At 38.7% G+C, this 20,090-nt stretch overlaps 1 protein-coding gene across 1 annotated transcript in view; it reads left to right on the top strand.

Moving 5' to 3' along the window:
* LOC145674622 (uncharacterized) overlaps positions 1 to 20,090 on the top strand; it is an 86,338-nt gene that overhangs the window by 53,626 nt on the left and 12,622 nt on the right. Inside the window, exon 2 of the mRNA XM_081744839.1 lies at positions 3,733 to 3,873. Coding sequence (XP_081600965.1) covers positions 3,733 to 3,873 — 141 coding nt within the window. The remainder of the gene's footprint in view (positions 1 to 3,732; positions 3,874 to 20,090) is intronic.

Below are 20,090 nucleotides of genomic sequence, written 5' to 3'. Positions count from 1 at the left end.
CCAAGTAGAAAATAGCACTCTTTGCTTCATGAAAATAATAAACATTTTACAAAAATAATAATCTTTTGGCTGTATCGTAAATCTTTTAATAAATAAATAAATAAAATACATATTATGTATCATTTAATCACCGTGACTCGATAGTTGATTGCGAGGGTGAAGATATTGAATATTACTACAAACTGTTACTATGCTAGGGACTGCAAGTGGCCCAGTGGAAGCCGGAGGGTGTAGCTGAGTAGCGGAGGTGTTAGACTGTAGTGTAGTCAACGACTCGAGCGGTTCCGTTGAAATAAACCATCGGCTCAGTTAGGCTCAGGTGAGCCGTTGGCTCGAGGCGGCTACGCGGGGGTGAGCCATTCGTTCGGCTCGGTTTGGTCCAACTGAGCCGAGGACTCGAGCCGGCTCGGTAGGGTGAGGTGTGGGCTCGGCTCACTTCTCGGTTCGGCTCGGTGGTGACTGGGCCGTGAGCCGAGCCCCTCAAGCCGTTGACAACACTACAGTCTGACACCTCAGGCTTTTCAGCTACGCCCACCGGTTTCCACTGGGCCGCTGCGGCCTCTAGCTTTGTAACAGTTTGTAGTAATATTCATTATCTTCACCCTTGCAATCAGCTATTGAGTCATGGTGATTAAATTATTCATAACATGTATTTTATTTATTTATTTATTAAAAGATTTACGATACAGCCAAAAGATTATTATTTTTGTAAAATGTTTATTATTTTCATGAAGCAAAGAGTGCTATTTTCTACTTGGGTTTAGAACCATCGCTACTACAGTTTTAATGGGCAATTAAGAGTTCATGTTCACTATTTCTGTCCGTTTTCTACAAATTACTTGCAGAGATTATTCGGAGTAAATGTTTTATTAAAGTTTAGTCATATGTTAATTACTATTTCAAATACTTCCCCTTAAAGTTAGGATAACGATTAGGAATGAATTATCCTCTTTTTATAAAATTCTTGATAATGGTAATACTTTATTTAAAGGACGTAATTCTGAATTATTTGGAGATATTCAAATAAACTAGAATGAAGACGATATACTAAGCAACATTATTATAACAAAACATTGCTGTTTAAGAAATTGATGGAATTAAGCTTTTCTTAAAACAAAAAAGGCAGCGTAGGGTATGGGATTCGAACTGATGATCGTGGATAAAAACAAAATATTCGGGGAGCGTGCGCTAACCATCTACTCTACGAAGATATGTTAAGGTTCTTTCTCATAGTAAACGCATATTAGAAAATCACTGCCACAAACTGCCTGATCGTTTCGCATATTTTATGGCTTATTTCCTTTTATTTGTTTTTTTTTTACGTATAAAATGTTTAATATCTATTATTATTAGAGCTGTACTAACATTATGAAAGAGTTACGTTGTATTTCTAATAAAGCATAAGACTCCCTCTCTCTCTCTCTGTAAATATCGTTGCGCGTTTGCCACGCTTACGAAACTGGAACTTAGAATTTGACGATGAGTTTCGGAAACTTCTTTTATTAGTTATAACTTCTTTATTTCTTAATTTTTTAGATATATATTTTTTGGAAATATGTGGTTTCCTTTTCTGCATATTTCTAAGAAGACATTTAACATTTTTTATCAAAAGAAGGAGTTATTTCTATTTATGTAATTTTGAAAGACATGTGACAGAAATTCTGGACAAAAGTGGAGTTTCTTCTTTTATTTATACTCCATTCCTAGACACAGACAAAACAACTTTCCTCCATTTTATTATACTTAAACAAATCACGTAATGATCCATATCTTTGGTTCGGTCTTACTTGTTAGCTCTAAACTTCATGTGTCTTGATTCGTTTTTTTTACTTTTCTGTTTGTGATCAAGAATTAAAAATGGTTCTGCGCGGGAATCAATCCGTGGGCTACAAGTTTTTCAGACCACCTTGCTATCGAATACTGTACGAGGGGTGATGGCCAGAGCAGAAAAACTGATTTCCTTGTTCAAGAGACATACGCACATTAGTTTGGCTTCATTACCTCGATCTGTGTGCGAATTTACACAACTAACTCGGTCTTCAAATTTTAAACGTGATTTCGCCAACAAGTTATTATTAAATTTAACGCTACATGCAACGTTGATAAAGTATTAAAGGAATAACACAAATTACAAATAGTGATCGAAGTTACAACTCTAGTCACAAGAACGATTCTATTCAAGGTGTCACCTCACCTTCCTATCTAGAAAAAGACTCGGGTTCGATTCTCGGCAGGAGCTCATGTGGTTCGTATTCCACGTTAATCAGTAGGTCCCGTCTCATATAGCCTTGCTCCTGAAAAGGACGTTAAACTCAATATCAACTCAACCTATCTAGAAGAAGGGCAAAACAAAATTCATTACCGCTACCAGCTAATAAATATTTATACTACATTTCTTGTTCTCATAAATAATTCTATCTGGCAATTCATAAATGTAATAATATTATTACGTTCATGTGTAAACCTAAAAAGAATCTGAGATAAAGTATATCTCTTCTGTTCGTATCAATAGCTTCGACTATGTGTCTTTTTCTTTCCTTCTTTTGACATTATACTAAATAATAATAATAATAATAATAATAATAATAATAATAATAATAATAATAATAATAATAATAATAATAATAATAATAATAATAATAATAAATGGACACTGTTTTCCTCAGAAACTTGCGACTTCAAGGTCTACAGTGTAGAGCTCTGCCGACAACACACTGGACATTGTTTATAAAAAGACCGAAAAACATTATTCACTAACTTATTGTCTAAAGTTTGAACTGCAAGAAATGATCATATTTCTTCGCGATAATGTGAATACAAAAGTGAAATGTTGTGTTTCTACACAATTTCCTTTTCTCGGATGACTGGATAATTTTTAAAAAACTTCTATTGTTGTAAAGAAAATAAAAAGTATGTTTTCAGGGGGAATCGATCTGAGGACTCCGTGAACTTGAGCTACTGGCGGTATGATATGGGGTAATGTGTAGTATTTTATTTTCATAGCCACAAGGGACAAGATACTATCCTGCGGAAAACATGCATTTATTTGTTTGACAGACAATACAAATGATGCGATTCTTGCTGTTGACACTAGCCAGCGATTTCTATAGCGTTGCCATGTCACGAGTCTCGTAAGAAGGCGAAACGGATACGGCTTGCATACAAAGGTAATAACGGCTGGATCTTAAAATATAATGTTTGCAATAAATAAATAAATAAATAAATAAACTTTTGCTATTAAAAGAACTGTAAACTTAATAATATAATGAGTTTATAAGTGATTGTTACAGTAACTTTCTTCTACAATGTTCTGGGCTATCGTCGATAGTCCACAAAATATAGACTGATGAACCACTCTAAATTCACTTGACTGTTACCCCTAAATAGCAGCACAAGTTTACGTTATATGAATTTTACTGGTAACTCTATCCGAAGTAATTATATAAGTAATATTTTGATTGTATTCAGGGTTGGATCCAGGGGCGACGATCTTGGCGATCGCCCCCCAGAAGAGGAAACTTTCTTTTTCTATATATATAATTATACCCATCCCAGAGTTCAGAGCTCTTAAAAGTAGCTCTAAGTAGCAGTATTACAACCCCCCCCCCAGAAGTTCGTCCTGGATCCGCCCCTGATTGTATGATTAGAAATTATAGGCTATATTCTGAAACTTTATTAGAATGTATAGTATGCTAGTTATTTTCTGATGTGATGTACATATTTATTTTGCAGTGGCGAGAGAGCGTATGCTGTACGAATCTCTTCTTGTTATGAGACAGGCTTTCCCAGTTGGTGAAGAAGCAATGGCACTTTTGCTCTGCATCCTTAAACATTCAAGATCGGTACAAGAAGCGTCATGGAAGATATACCAAGGTAGGGTGCATTAGTTTACCTTCCGATATTATTTTAAATACTAGATGTCCAGTATACAATATTACTCTTTAAGCTTTCACCCTATTACGCGCCAAAGACGGTGAGTGGAAAATAGTATTTTATGTACCTCTCTGAAAGAGTGACTCATAGTAGACTATAAAGAGTTTTATGTGTAAAGCATGATAGGTAATATGTATTGTACCTGTAGTATACACATTGTTCAATTTATGACACGTCTGTTAGAGAGTGCTTTGCTATTTACAGCAGAACATTATATGTATATCATGTTTCGAACGGTCCATTAAATTAAGATTTTGCGATTAATATTTGTCGAATTAAGACAAAACTTTAGTTCATACCTTGCATGTAAATTAACAATAAAAATAATATATGATTGTCTTAATGTACCGTTCTCCAGTTTTGTCAGAGCTATGCTATGAACTGGTTCAGCTGTACCATAGGTTAACGAACAACTCCATAATCTATGGTTATACAGGGTTTTTCAGATAATACATTCAGGGTTTATAAACCACAAAAAGATTGAAGGTTAAAGATAAAACAAAAATTGAGGTAGGATAATGTAAGTTGGTGCATCGATGGATAGGCCTGTATTAATATTGAGTACTTTTGCTAAAGTGTTTGAATCTATTCTTTATAAACGGATTGAAAATCACATAAAACTATCAATTTCAGAATACCAGCATGGTTTCGTCCAGGGTAGATCGACAGTCACAAATCTCAGTATTCTTAACAAGTTTATAGCAAACATCCTAGATCAAGGTGGTCAAGTAGATATTATCTACACCGATTTTACGAAAGCATTTGATAGAGTAAATCACAAGGTACTAATAGAGAAACTTTGTCAATTTAACTTCTCCGCAGAGTAAATTGGCCTGTTCGAGTCGTATTTGAGAGACCGAAGGCAGTTCGTTGTTTATAAGGGCTACAAGTCAGCCGAATACTTGCAACTATCTGGTGTTCACAAAGGTCAAATTTGGGTCCTCTACTATTTGTAATATTTGTAAATGATCTTTCTAGATGTATAACGTATTCCCACAAATTGTTGTATGCCGATGATCTCAAACTTTTTAGATGCATAAATTCCTTAAATGACTGTAATCAACTTAACAAGATATAAATTCAGTAGTGAAATGGTGTCAAAGTAATTTATTGAATGTAAATATTAGTAAATGTAAAATCATGAGTTTTACAAAACGTAAAAAAAAAAGTGCAATTTAAATATTCGATTAATGAGACTCAACTACCCTTGTAAGTACTGTCAATGATTTAGGAGAAATGTATGATACGAAATTTACATTTGAACCTCATATTGATAACATAGTAAATGAAGCGAACAGAAATCTTGGGTTTATTAAGAATTAGTAGGGAGTTTCGTAAACCTGCCACGCTTCAAAAATTGTATCGAACTTACGTTCGATCCAAACTCGAATATGCGATGGTTGTATGGAACCCAGATACAAAAATTAACTCACTAAAAATAGAAAAAATCCAGTCCAAATTTCTTAGATATCTTGTATATAAGGAAACAAACATTTTCCCAAGAACTGAAAACTCTAATTCATTAAATAGGAATTTTGAAACTCTAACCCTCAAACAAAGAAGAACGATATCTGACATGATATTTTTATGTAATATACTTAATAATAACCTAGACTACAACGAATTGCTTTTGAGCTTTCAAATAAACGTACCAGATAGTAAAACACGTCCAGAAAACTATAACTTCTTTTATTGTGCAAAAGCAAGGACGAATATCCTAAATAAGTCGCCAACATGGAGGATTAATGCAACATACAACACTCTTAAAAAAGACAAATAATATAGATATTTATGCTGATTGCCTCACAAGGTTTAAAAGGGAAATTGTAAATATATTATTTCATGAAAGATGAACACTGTTATTGGGTATAATACCTGTTGTGTTCTGTTTCAATAAATAAATATGACTTTCATCCGATCTTGACCAAATTTGGCATGCTGGACTACCTTAGTATGTAAAATATTATAGTGTGTATGATTTCAGTTATCGAGTTATGGGATATCAAGTTTGGGGGTTGGATTTTTGTCACATTTTTTGGTTCTTAGTGGGGGTTTATGTACTTCGGATCCCACATTCTGCTGAAAGGGATACTAAACGCAAAATGAAGTTAAATCAAATCCTAACTGTGTTGTAAATGCAGCTGAAAGTACAAAGTATAATAAAGACTTGGTTAAGAAAAGAAATGGAGGATTTTTTTTTCATGATAGAGGATCTTACTACTTACTTTATAAATTTCTCCATCATTATGATTCTTCACAAAATTTATTTTTTTCTTATGTTAAAGCTAGGCCAGAGGCGTCATTTGGGGCTCCAAGGGGGACAATTGACTCCTTTGTTGACATTTGTATAGAATTTAATCCATAAGATAATACGTAATATACCAATGAAAATCCTGAAAATTACTGGCATCTAGGATTTTTCTCCCCCTCACCCAAGCAAAATCTGCAATGCCGCTGCTTGACTAGGTTTACCACATTTTACGTTTCTTCCTTAAGTTTTTTGTTTTGCTGGCACATTTTATATTATGCGTTTTTATTTCCTTCATACAGCGATTTCTTTCTATTTTTTTTTTAAAATAAGTAAAATAAATTATTGTCCTCGACATTTAACATATTTTTATAGGTTAGTGCGATTTTTCTAAAAATTAGAGCAACTGATTTCTCACATATTGTTAACAAAACAATCAAATGACGTAGCTTACAAGGAACGTATGCGAATAGTGACAGATATTTATGAAAACTGGTACCTTGACTAATTGCGGATCGATAATCATCGTGGTAACATTCACTCGGTGTGGAAATGTCTTGTTTACCCGCTACGTATAATACATATACCACACAGTGATCGGATGAGGCTATGCCGAATTGTACCCCAAAAACGCAGGACAAAGGCATAAAATGTAAAATTTGTCCAGGTAACCTGATACCTACGAGAGGGGAACACGTGGCCAAGAATATGGCAGTAGTGTCACACAAGCAGTGTTGCCGCCCCAACACAAACTTATAGTTATTCAAATAAAACGTACACTATTTTATAGCATTAAAACAATTGACATAAAACGTGAAAGAAAATAAGCAAAAGATGGGTTATCACTGCTATCAACTAAGGGAGATACGAGGCTCTAAAGTTGAGAAATTATGAGGTCCGTACAGAGTAACGAACAAGTGTACAATAACAACAAGACTGCAGAAGGAACAAATGTACAGTAGAGATTAAACCACAGTGTGTACAGCATCCAGTAACTAACAAGCTTGATACAGAATTCACCCAAAACAGGGCACATGTTAGAGTGGTCGTAGAAAGAAGTCCCATTTGATATAATACGGAAATGTGAACAGAAAGTCTTCCTGTAGTGCAGCAATTCCAATGGCGTCTGTGAGGAATCAATATCTCGAGCCGTTTCCGAGATCTATAAAACGAACTGTCTTTGGGTTGCAACACTGCATAAAATCCTGCATGTCTTCCAAACCACAGAAACGACGGTACAGCTTCTGAAAGGATAACAGAAAAGCTGTGGCACAAAAGGTAACAAATCTGTGACAAAAAAGTGCATCAGAATCGATTCGCAAAGATTAATGACCTATGAAAGATGTCAGTCAAGAGTTGTGAACGGGAGGAAGGAAGACTGCATAATATGAATAAAATTAACAAAATCTAATTACTATGCTAGAATGGAAATGTTGGAGGAGACTTTATATGTACTCTGAAAATTACTTTAAATTAATGCAACCTCCAGTCACAAAGTTAATTTACTAAATTTAGTTCAGTCGGTAGAGTCTTAAGTTGAATCAAATTAAATTTTGAAAAGCAAAACAAGATTCTCTTTAGCATGAAACTCTAGTTTTCAGGTAATCTGTGGTTTTAACACCCATCCTGCATGTGAAAGATACCCAAGATACGCATATCGCTTTCACAATCCATTGATAGACCCAGCTTCTGGCCTAAAAAGGAAACAAAGAGACAAAAAGGGTAACACATACCTCACGGCCATACTGCATTCAAGAAAAGAAGTTCAAAATTCCAGTGGTTATCCTTTTAATGCACCACTTCAATATATCAGATGCACAAAATATTGTGATGTACAGAAGCACACGCGCGCGCACGGTCTCACAATGAGACCTAAAAAAAATTAATAAAAATATTTCTCTTTGAAATTTTTATCACACTTTCTGAGCTCTCATTTTTAATTGTTCGTGCACGGTTTTGTTGTTGCGCCAATATCTTCTCACTTGCAGTGTCTCTGCCTTTCACTATTGTATACACTTCCTTGTAGTATTTCTTCCGTTTTCGGCGACCATTCTCCGTCTTCTCCTGTCGTGCTGCTATACTCTTCCACCAGTCGTACTCCCTCTAACTTTGGAGTTCTGCTGCATTAGCGGCGGTTCTGTGGTAGACCTCTGTGCGATGGGACTAGTGAAATAGCTGAATATCTGCTGAAAGTTCACACTAGCCTTCCATTATATGGCGCACTGAAATTATATGACACTAAACGCGCCTAATTTATACAAGTGTAAAGGCTCAGTCTCTTGTATTAAACGGCATTTAAATACACTGAACGGTATTTTAGTATTGGTGCTTGCCTAAAGCGTCAGGCACAGAGTTTGTCTTTACCAATACTGTACCTAACTGCAAACAACATTAACAGGTGATACGGCGTATGACGTAAAACTGCAAAAGTTAAAACTTGTGCGAAGCACTTCACAAAATATACGTGGAAGCATTGTCTCTTCACACTCGTAACCCTTTGCACCTGTTTCAATTAATATAAAATCACCTTGCAGACATTTCCGCAAACCGCACTTTGGTAAATGTTAGCAGTACCTCCTACGCTCTCATTCCACCACAAGAATATGAGTTCAGCGTTAACGAAGATAAACTGGCGGTAACTTAGCTTTTAGTGCTCATTTAATAAAACACACGCACTATGTATATGCTTTGAAATTAACTCACTGTCATTTTCAACACAAGGCTGACCGCGACTAATGTCGATTATCAGATTTCAAATAACTGGCGGTTAAAACAACAACTCCGAATTTCGTGTCCGATGTACACGATTCACGATCCAAGAAGCAACTGTCTTTCTGGATGTGTCCCGTAATGTTTTATTTACCTCCAGGTTCATTGTTCGCTCCAACTTTGGGTTGGGCCAAACCATTATAGCCCGCTTCACTCGAAATAGGTGTGGGAGGTATGTCACTCACCTGTAGGCTTCCCATGACCTAGATATTTCGGTAGTCAACACTTTTTCATATTCTTTTGCAATTTGTAACTCACTTCAATTACATCATTAATAGTCACTATGTGTGTTTGATAGCTTATTTATCAAGCTTTCATTTAGTGTATGACACTCACTCACACTGTGCTGTATTTAATAGAAAAATTAAAATAAACACCAAAATTATTTACACTTGGTCACTTGACAGGTTGACGTAGAGCGTTCACCTCTGGTGCTTGGGGTCCCGGGTTCGATCCCAGCCCCCGCCAAGTGAACTTTGTGGTGGACAAACACCGTGCTCGTGGGTTTTCTCGGGGTTCTCCCGTTTCCTCCCACTTTCTTCATTCCACCATTTCACTCATCTCTCATTATCACCGTCTCCTTTAGCCTAACCGGCATAACCGTGGGACGTAAAACTTAAAGATTTCATTTCATTTCATTTCAGGTTGACGTACACAACTTGACAGGTGATACCACCTAGTGGCGACACCCGGAACTGTTTGTTCAAGTGACATTGAATATTGCAAATTACTGAAACTGATGCATTGAAGGATTTTGCTTATTATTTGATAACTCATATTAATTACACAATTTAAATAAGCTACACACGATGCTAACATATTAAATGAACCCTAACCAAGGCTGTCGTAGCCTAACACAGCAAAATAATCTTAATAAAACTATTTGAGAGTTCTCTTCTCTCTTGCAACAGTAGGGAATTTCGTCAATGTTTTAAAAAAAAACTGAGGTGTGTGTTCGTCTTTTGAATACTTCCCACAACCATCAACTAGGCCCACAACTGACATTAGTACAAGCCATTTGTAGTAATCAAAATATATATCGAGCTAAATATATCTAAAACTACGGGAACACCCAGAAAGTTTATTTACATAACCAAAATACATAACATTGCACATACTATCATAACAAATCATGTATCAGCGGAGCAGACGAAGCAATCTTTTAACAGAGACATCTTGCGGATGTCACTGTACTACTACAAACAGAGCTCTAAACGACTATCACTATGACTCAAGTGGACTCGTCCACAAGTTTGAATTTGTCAACTTCCCTTTCTCTGACGGTAGTTCGTTGACCAAGGGACGCTTCTAGAGACTAACATGCTAAAAGTAGGTGTGTCTTGAAAAACTAGCACCTCTTTGTATCCTGGATTCTCTCATAGATACGCTAAAAATTTTATTACTTTGGAGAGCATTGTATTTGCGGACTCTGTGTCGCTGTAGTGGCAGTGTATGCTCCTATCTACAACTATCCTATGAAGTGAGACTAGCTATCCATATATGCGAACATTGGAGCTCATAGGAATTCTACCCATATAAAGATGGTTACCTTGATTCCTATATCTTCCCACGACGTGGGAGACCAAGGCTCCGTTAGGAATACAAGCTTTCTTTAAGTTTTTTTTGTAAGGCCTTCACTGCTTCTCTGCCAGAAAAAAAACGTATCTAAACTATAGAATGTTCTGTCTTCTTCGAAATCAATATTAAATATTATTAAAATATCATTGCTCCAATCCGATGTTAGTTAATGTTCAAATTACATATTCAAAATAAACAATATATATACATAAAAATACCAATAAAAGATACATGCTCCTGCTGATACGTATGCAAATTCCATTAAACTTCATATGCAAATCCCTAATTAAATGGTAAAAATATTCATACATTCTCGCAAAAATTAATTATGTAAAACAAATCGAAACACAGTTCATGTGCCGTTCACATTATTCCCCTCCTAAGGAAATGCAACCGTTAATAGCTTAATCGTTGCATTTTCTCAGAAGAGGTTCCGATACACTTTGCGTACATAACATACATATTCCGTATATGCAATACTTTAAACAAAATTTCCCTAATTATACATGAATATATCCTAACACTAATAACATATAACATAATCACTAACGTGTCATAATCACATCATAAATTGTCATATTATACTAAAATTATCTCTCTGCATTATCTAGCAGTATTTCTCTGCAATATTATCACTCAGCGCAACAACTCTCTTGTTTGCCAGAAGTAAGGAGGTGCGTCTGTGAGTGTATACATCTTCAGCTGTCCTTCCTGCATGACGTACTGTGTTTACTTCCTTCTTCTCCTACGTCATCAGGTCAGCTGGGTTCTGAGGAGGCGTGGCTTCACGCGGTACGTATTTCTTCAGGTGAAACACGTTTCTCTTTATTATCACTTCTCTCGTCTCAGGATCGCCGAGAGTGCACACATTATTCTGCGCTGTGGAGAGTGTGATGTAAGGTCCCGTGTATAGGAGAAGCATCTTTTTCGTTATGCCAGAGAAAGCGTCAGACTTGGGAAAAGCTCTCACCAGTACCAAATCTCCAACCTCGAAACGCGCTGGCTCGCGACGTTTATCGAAGGCCTTCTTTCTTCGCTGTGCTGACTTCTTCAGATTTCTTGCTGCTAGCTCGACATAATACTGTAACGACTTGTGTCTCTCAACTTCTGGGATCTCGAATAATCTCGCTAATTCTCTCGATGGTGATTCTCCCAGGTGCACTTGATATGGACTTAAACCAGTCGACAGATGTACGCTTGAGTTGAGACACTTTTCGATTTTCTCAAGATGTTTGGGCCATTCCTTCTGCTTGTCATGGCACAATTTTCGTAACATTCTCACTGTCGATTTCACACCCACCTCAGCCATATTTCCTTGGGGATAGTACGGAGTACTATAGATGGGCTTAAGGTTTAAGTCCGAGAGTTCCTTCTTCCACTTGGCACTTGAAAACTGTGTCCCATTGTCTGTCAATATGATCTCGGCAGACGGACACAGTTTCAGGAACTCCTTCAGCTTCTTCAACGCTGTGTCTGTGGTGGTCCTTCTGCACGCATACAGTCCTATCAACTTCGAGAAAGCATCCACGCATACAAGGATGTACGACACGTTGCCTACCCCCACAGGGAGAGGCCCCAACCAGTCTAAGCATACCATGTACCCAGGACGACTCACTAAAACAGGGTTCAGTGGTCCCGAACGATACATGTGAGGGGGGATGCTTTCTGGCACAAACCACAGGACGCTGAGAACTTCTTTATGGCACTCCTCATCTTCGGCCATACAAAATATTCGGTCAACATCGGTACGAGTTTGCTAGCAGACAGATGTCCTCGCTCATTGTGGTAATATTCCAACAATGGCTGCACAAGCACTTCCGGTATGCAAATCCGTAGACCAGAACGGTCACGTTTACATAGCCGTCCATTTGAGAGCAAGTACTGGTGGTTCTCGCTGGCGGTTTTCCTTGAGTTTTCCTGGTTCTGCAGCTTTCTCTTGACGTCGCCAAATACAGGGTCAGAAGTTTGCAGCTCTGGCAACACTGCAATCAGTTCTCTTAACTGACTCGGAATGTGTGTCAGTATAGTCATAAGTGATTCATTCAACACTAGTTTCTTAGCTTTATCAAATTGAACCCCTGTATTTGGTGGGTACCTGGAGTGGTAATCACTTAAGTTGTCCTTAGACTTTACATACTCGAACTCGAATGAAAGCATGTTCAAAGTTAGTACCCAACGCATCAAACGCTGCGACGTAAGCCTACATAACAGCAGAAAACGTATTGATTGATGGTCGCTGCGGATTTTGAAGTGATTGCCTGCCAAATAGTGCTTAAACTTGCACACGCCATCAATTACACCTGCCATCTCTTTCTCTGAAATCCCATAATTACGTTCTGCCGCATTGAAGATGCGTGACGTCATCCCTATTACACGGACCTCGCCATTTTCGTCCAGTTGATAAAGATGCGACGAACAACTTACGTCGGAAGCGTCGCATTCCAAAATAAGTTGTCTGTCAGGGAGCGGCTTCTTCAGCACTACCTTTTCTCTGAAGACTTCACGTATCTTTTGAAACGCTACGTCATGACAGGGCAACCATTGAAATTTCACTCCCTTCTTTAACAACTGAAACAATGGATACAATATTTCTGAATACTGCGTACTGAATATTCTGTAGAATTGACAGTACCCAATAAAACTCCTTAGTTCTTTCACATTTCTGGGTTTACGAAACTCCATAACTTTCTCCAGTTTCTCCTGCGACTTCTCAATTCCAGCAGGCGAGAGGTCATAACCAAGAATTGAAATTCTCCGGCGAGCAAATTGGCACTTTTTCAGTCTTAGGGTGAGACCGCCTACTTTTAACTTTCCTAAGACAATATCAAGATGGCGTAAGTGTTCTTCGAAAGAAAATGACAATATGGTCACGTCATCTACATAATGGCCACAAAATTCACGACACTCATCCCCGAGAATGGAATTGATCGCACGCACACATGAAGCTAAACTCTGCTTGGTCCCAAATGGTAGCTTCTTAAATACGTATGTAATTCCGTCGTGAAGGAAACCTAAATATTTCTGGCTGTTTTCTTCCACGAGAATTTGTTGAAATGAATCCACTGCATCCAAACTTGAAAACCATCGCCTTTCACATAAATCTCGTAATGTACACAGTGCAGGGATTGGCTGGTCGAATTCCGAGCGCGTAATAGCACCGAGCTTACGCGCATCCAGGCAAGTTCTTAAGGTCCCATTTATCTTTGGAACAATCACCAGTGGGCTAAGATAAGAAGTGGGATGCTTCTTTATTATACCCCACGCCAACCAACGATTAATGGTATTAGTTACAGCTGTTCTGTGTCGAAGAGGGTAAGGATACATCCTTGTCTTCATGGGTCGGTCATCGGTCACTTCAATGGAATGATAGTAGTCCCTAATGGTACCGGGCTTCTCATCAAATATGCGTCGATGTTTGTAGAGCACGTCGTACAACTTTTGCTTCTCCTCCCCACTCAAATCCGTATACTTTTCGACATGATCTCTGATATCGTCGGGTGTAGCCTGGGTTCGAACCTTCGCCCATTCCTGTGGCGAGTAAACAACATTCGCAAGTTCGGCTGCAGTTGGGAACTTCCCATCATCCAACTAGCTGCGCAGGGTAGCCAACTCTTGCTGGTGGCCTCCACCTGCTGACGCTCGCTCGAACTGCTCCGTAGTCAGCGGTCCTCTCCTCGACACGCACATACTACTAACTGTGGGATTCTCACAATCAACCACATCCTCTTCGAACTCCCAGGATAATTTTCTTATGAAAAGGTCTTCTTCCTCTACTTCAATGTCTCGAAAAGAAACTTCTATATGGTGGGGGTGATTAAGCAAAAGGACGTTTTTCTCATAATCTAATATCGCCCTACTCTCTACAAAGAACTGTGAACCCAAAATGAGTTCACGGTTGAGCCCTTTCACTATTATTGCCGAAGTATAGTACTCCTTATCTGCAATAATAAGTTCTAACAATACTTGGCCGATGATCGACGCCACGGAGCGACCGAACGCTGAACTAACTCTAATGTTTGATGATTTGATGAACGCTGGTGGGGGGTCTCGCTGACGTATTACTTCCCAACATTTCAACGAAATAGCCGATATGCTAGCTCCACTATCCAGTAATGCCAGAATTTTACTATTAAATAAACCTACTTCTACCTCAGGAAGTGTTACCAAATTATTATTGGGTAGTTTTTCGGTTGAACTATCTAAGAGGTCTCTAAAGATCGCATTCGTCTCATCAAACAATTTCCTGTTTATTTTAATTTTGTCCCCATTTCTCTGTAACAACATAATTTCAGGATGACGAATGTCGTTGTTTCCTTCACTATCAAAATGTGTGGTGCTAATTATACGTCTACAATTTTCGCAATCCCCATTCTCGAGTGTCTCTATAGTCTTTACATGCGTCTCTCTACTTTCTTCTTTTTCTTCTTCTACATCATTGTTATACTCTATGACATAATTACGCATATTCTCAGAAATAGATTTCGCCGGTTGAACTTGAATATCCAGTACGCACGTATTCACGTCACCGCTCTGAGAACATGCGGACAGTTCTCAGTTGCGTTGACTAGTTCCTGGTCTGTTCGCACGTGAGTTGCCTCGAGACGAGACTTGTCTCGAGGACTGTGCAGTCCTTTCGTCATGAATTCGGAGCTGATTAACCTCCGCCGCATAGTCATTGTTGCGATTGTTCTCGCGTGGCTGCGTGTTTCCACGACCCCTATTCCTTCCACATCTTTGCCCCCGATTGTTCTGATTTCCTGTTCGAGAACCTCCAGTGTCACGAGACTGACCACTGGAATTTCTCGAACGCCAATTGCCATTGTTACTATTATTTCTCTTGCTATTGCCTCTTCTCGTACCCCTATTGTGATAAGGCCCATTGTCCCTGTGGAACCTTCTGTCTCTAGTGGGGTTACTTGGCCTACTGTTTCGTGGGGGGGTGAAGATCGTCCTGTTTCTTCTTTTTCTTCCTCTACTGTAAGTGTATTTATTCCCCTCCTATTGTTGTTACTTGGTGGCTGGTACGTGGACTGCAGCTCACCAACAATATTTAACAACTCATCTATAGTGCGAGGTTTCGATGAAACGATGCATCTATAGATAGAGAATGGCAATTGTCTTGGTAAAACTCTCAAAAGTACCTGTGGAGGTAAAGGGGGTTCGAGAATACTGTTGGTGTGTAGCAACTCCAACAAGTATTCCGTCGGTTTCTTATTGCCTCGTGTCTCAAAGCGTGACGTCAAAATGGAGGCGCGGAGATTAGCAAGTTTTTCTTCGCTGAGATAAGCGTCCTTGAAATGCCTAACAAGATCCTGATACGTGTTGCATTTCTTCAGCGTGACTTGTACCCATTGACGTGAGATGCCACGAAAGCAGTGGGAAGAAAATGCCAGCCGTCTCTCCTCTGGTACACCCGTAAGATCGAAATAATTTTCCAATTCCACAAGAAAGTTGTGGGCCTGCACTTCCGATTCGCCTCCTCTAAAAACAGGAAGAGACAGATCTCTGTGTAGTAGTCCTAATGCCGACGCTACCTGGCAAGTAGCCACACTACCATTACTACTATTGTTGTTGTTGATGTTTTGAGGAGGAGGGGCAGCCTGCTCATCTGAGTGCTCACGCCTGGGGAGCTCAGGGAACTGTCTTGCATGGCTCGGTCCAGCGACCGGCGTGTCGACTCTCTCATGCGAGAAAGAGGCTGTGTTTTGATAGCTGGAACCGTTTTCTCTCACCGACTCCTTTAACAGTTCCAGCTGTTCCTCCCATCTCAGTTCTGCTCTACGTAACTTCGATTGCAAATGACCCACTGAACTATCCACTGTTGCCTTCACTCGGTCTATTTCGCTAGAAACGGCGGCTACATTTTCCCCCACTCTCTCCATGTCACCACGTAAATGGCTGACATCCCGAGAGACCTGAGCGAGGTCTGAACCAAGGACCTCAGAAATCTCGCCTATCTTGTTTTCAGTGTGTACCTCCAATTCACTGATCCTGTTCTCGGTTGCTTCAACTGACGTCTTTAGTTCTTGGCAGGATGCTGCGATCTTGGATTCCAGAGCTTCCGCTGAGGAATCGATCCTTGCCTCTAGCTCTGTCACATTCTGAAGCATTTCATGCCAAAAACTGGCAGTGATCTGCTTCTCAACAGCCTCTAACCTCTCTAGCATCGCTCTACTAGAGTTCTCCTGCCTACTTGCTAACTCCTCTAATGTTCTTTCATGTACCCTTTCTTGCTTTTCTAAATTTTTCTCCTGGTTTTCTAACTTCTTTGAAATTTCTAAAAGTGATATCTCCTGCTTCTTTTCTTGATTTTCTAACTTATTCGCAATTTCTAAAAGTGACTTCTCCTGTTTCTTTTCTTGTGATTCTTGTTTTTTTCCTGTTTTTCGAGCTTATCAGATATCTCCCTTAACATGTAAAAAAGTGACGCGAGACACGGGTCAGTTACAAATGTGACTTGCGCTGAGGTGCTAGGAACCGGTTCCTTAACCTGCTCCGATTCATTCGCCCTTTCATTACTAACGGTGCCTTCTCCAGGCGGAACTACTTCCTGGAGAGAGGTGTTTACATTGCCTACAGAATCGCTCTCGGTGTCCTGAGACTCCGATGGAAACTCCATGACTTGCGCAAATTGTTCGTTAATTACACTGTCGCCTGCAGAGCCTTCCATCGCCTTAGCTTGCGTCCGCGTTATTACCATGAATGTGATTATGAGTTCTAGTAAACAAATATGTGCTCTAATATGCCTAACTTCTCTAAATAGTATTCCCCTCCAAAAGGTTTAGAAACTTTCAATACACTTCAAAATAATAAATGCATATGACACACAACAATAATACACACATAAATGGTAAACTTTCTGGATGGCAGCGCGACAACCTGAAAGAAAAAAACATCTACTGACATCCGCGTCTGGCTTGTACTAAATTATCGTGAAAACGTTGGGTACCTTTCATGTTTGTGGCAACAAATTCCAATGAACAGACAAATGATAAACAAGACTTAATTTAATTCTTTTGCCATAACCTTTAATATTGAAAACAAAATTTAGCAAGGGACATTTCTATAAAACATGCATCCAGGATGGTGTGTGTGCCGAGCCCCACGCGCACGGCAGCCAAGTTCTTTGTGAACGGGAGGAAGGAAGACTGCATAATATGAATAAAATTAACAAAATCTAATTACTATGCTAGAATGGAAATGTTGGAGGAGACTTTATATGTAGTCTGAAAATTACTTTAAATTAATGCAACCTCCAGTCACAAAGTTAATTTACTAAATTTAGTTCAGTCGGTAGAGTCTTAAGTTGAATCAAATTAAATTTTGAAAAGCAAAACAAGATTCTCTTTAGCATGAAACTCTAGTTTTCAGGTAATCTGTGGTTTTAACACCCATCCTGCATGTGAAAGATACCCAAGATACGCACATCGCTTTCACAATCCATTGATAGACCCAGCTTCTGGCCTAAAAAGGAAACAAAGAGACAAAAAGGGTAACACATACCTCACGGCCATACTGCATTCAAGAAAAGAAGTTCAAAATTCCAGTGGTTATCCTTTTAATGCACCACTTCAATATATCAGATGCACAAAATATTGTGATGTACAGAAGCACACGCGCGCGCACGGTCTCACAATGAGACCTAAAAAAAAATTAATAAAAATATTTATCTTTGAAATTTTTATCACACTTTCTGAGCTCTCATTTTTAATTGTTCGTGCACGGTTTTGTTGTTGCGCCAATATCTTCTCACTTGCAGTGTCTCTGCCTTTCACTATTGTATACACTTCCTTGTAGTATTTCTTCCGTTTTCGGCGACCATTCTCCGTCTTCTCCTGTCGTGCTGCTATACTCTTCCACCAGTCGTACTCCCTCTAACTTTGGAGTTCTGCTGCATTAGCGGCGGTTCTGTGGTAGACCTCTGTGCGATGGGACTAGTGAAATAGCTGAATATCTGCTGAAAGTTCACACTAGCCTTCCATTATATGGCGCACTGAAATTATATGACACTAAACGCGCCTAATTTATACAAGTGTAAAGGCTCAGTCTCTTGTATTAAACGGCATTTAAATACACTGAACGGTATTTTAGTATTGGTGCTTGCCTAAAGCGTCAGGCACAGAGTTTGTCTTTACCAATACTGTACCTAACTGCAAACAACATTAACAGGTGATACGGCGTATGACGTAAAACTGCAAAAGTTAAAACTTGTGCGAAGCACTTCACAAAATATACGTGGAAGCATTGTCTCTTCACACTCGTAACCCTTTGCACCTGTTTGAATTAATATAAAATCACCTTGCAGACATTTCCGCAAACCGCACTTTGGTAAATGTTAGCAGTATCTCCTACGCTCTCATTCCACCACAAGAATATGAGTTCAGCGTTAACGAAGATAAACTGGCGGTAACTTAGCTTTTAGTGCTCATTTAATAAAACACACGCACTATGTATATGCTTTGAAATTAACTCACTGTCATTTTCAACACAAGGCTGACCGCGACTAATGTCGATTATCAGATTTCAAATAACTGGCGGTTAAAACAACAACTCCGAATTTCGTGTCCGATGTACACGATTCACGATCCAAGAAGCAACTGTCTTTCTGGATGTGTCCCGTAATGTTTTATTTACCTCCAGGTTCATTGTTCGCTCCAACTTTGGGTTGGGCCAAACCATTATAGCCCGCTTCACTCGAAATAGGTGTGGGAGGTATGTCACTCACCTGTAGGCTTCCCATGACCTAGATATTTCGGTAGTCAACACTTTTTCATATTCTTTTGCAATTTGTAACTCACTTCAATTACATCATTAATAGTCACTATGTGTGTTTGATAGCTTATTTATCAAGCTTTCATTTAGTGTATGACACTCACTCACACTGTGCTGTATTTAATAGAAAAATTAAAATAAACACCAAAATTATTTACACTTGGTCACTTGACAGGTTGACGTACACAACTTGACAGGTGATACCACCTAGTGGCGACACCCGGAACTGTTTGTTCAAGTGACATTGAATATTGCAAATTACTGAAACTGATGCATTGAAGGATTTTGCTTATTATTTGATAACTCATATTAATTACACAATTTAAATAAGCTACACACGATGCTAACATATTAAATGAACCCTAACCAAGGCTGTCGTAGCCTAACACAGCAAAATAATCTTAATAAAACTATTTGAGAGTTCTCTTCTCTCTTGCAACAGTAGGGAATTTCGTCAATGTTTAAAAAAAAAACTGAGGTGTGTGTTCGTCTTTTGAATACTTCCCACAACCATCAACTAGGCCCACAACTGACATTAGTACAAGCCTTTTGTAGTAATCAAAATATATATCGAGCTAAATATATCTAAAACTACGGGAACACCCAGAAAGTTTATTTACATAACCAAAATACATAACATTGCACATACTATCATAACAAATCATGTATCAGCGGAGCAGACGAAGCAATCTTTTAACAGAGACATCTTGCGGATGTCACTGTACTACTACAAACAGAGCTCTAAACGACTATCACTATGACTCAAGTGGACTCGTCCACAAGTTTGAAT

The sequence above is a fragment of the Thermobia domestica genome, chromosome 2 (genome assembly GCF_964235325.1).
Source record: "Thermobia domestica chromosome 2, izTheDome1.hap1.1, whole genome shotgun sequence".
Lineage (NCBI taxonomy): Eukaryota > Metazoa > Arthropoda > Insecta > Zygentoma > Lepismatidae > Thermobia > Thermobia domestica.
The sequence above is the reverse complement of the archived record's forward strand: the minus strand, read 5'-3'. Positions and strand labels throughout refer to the sequence as shown.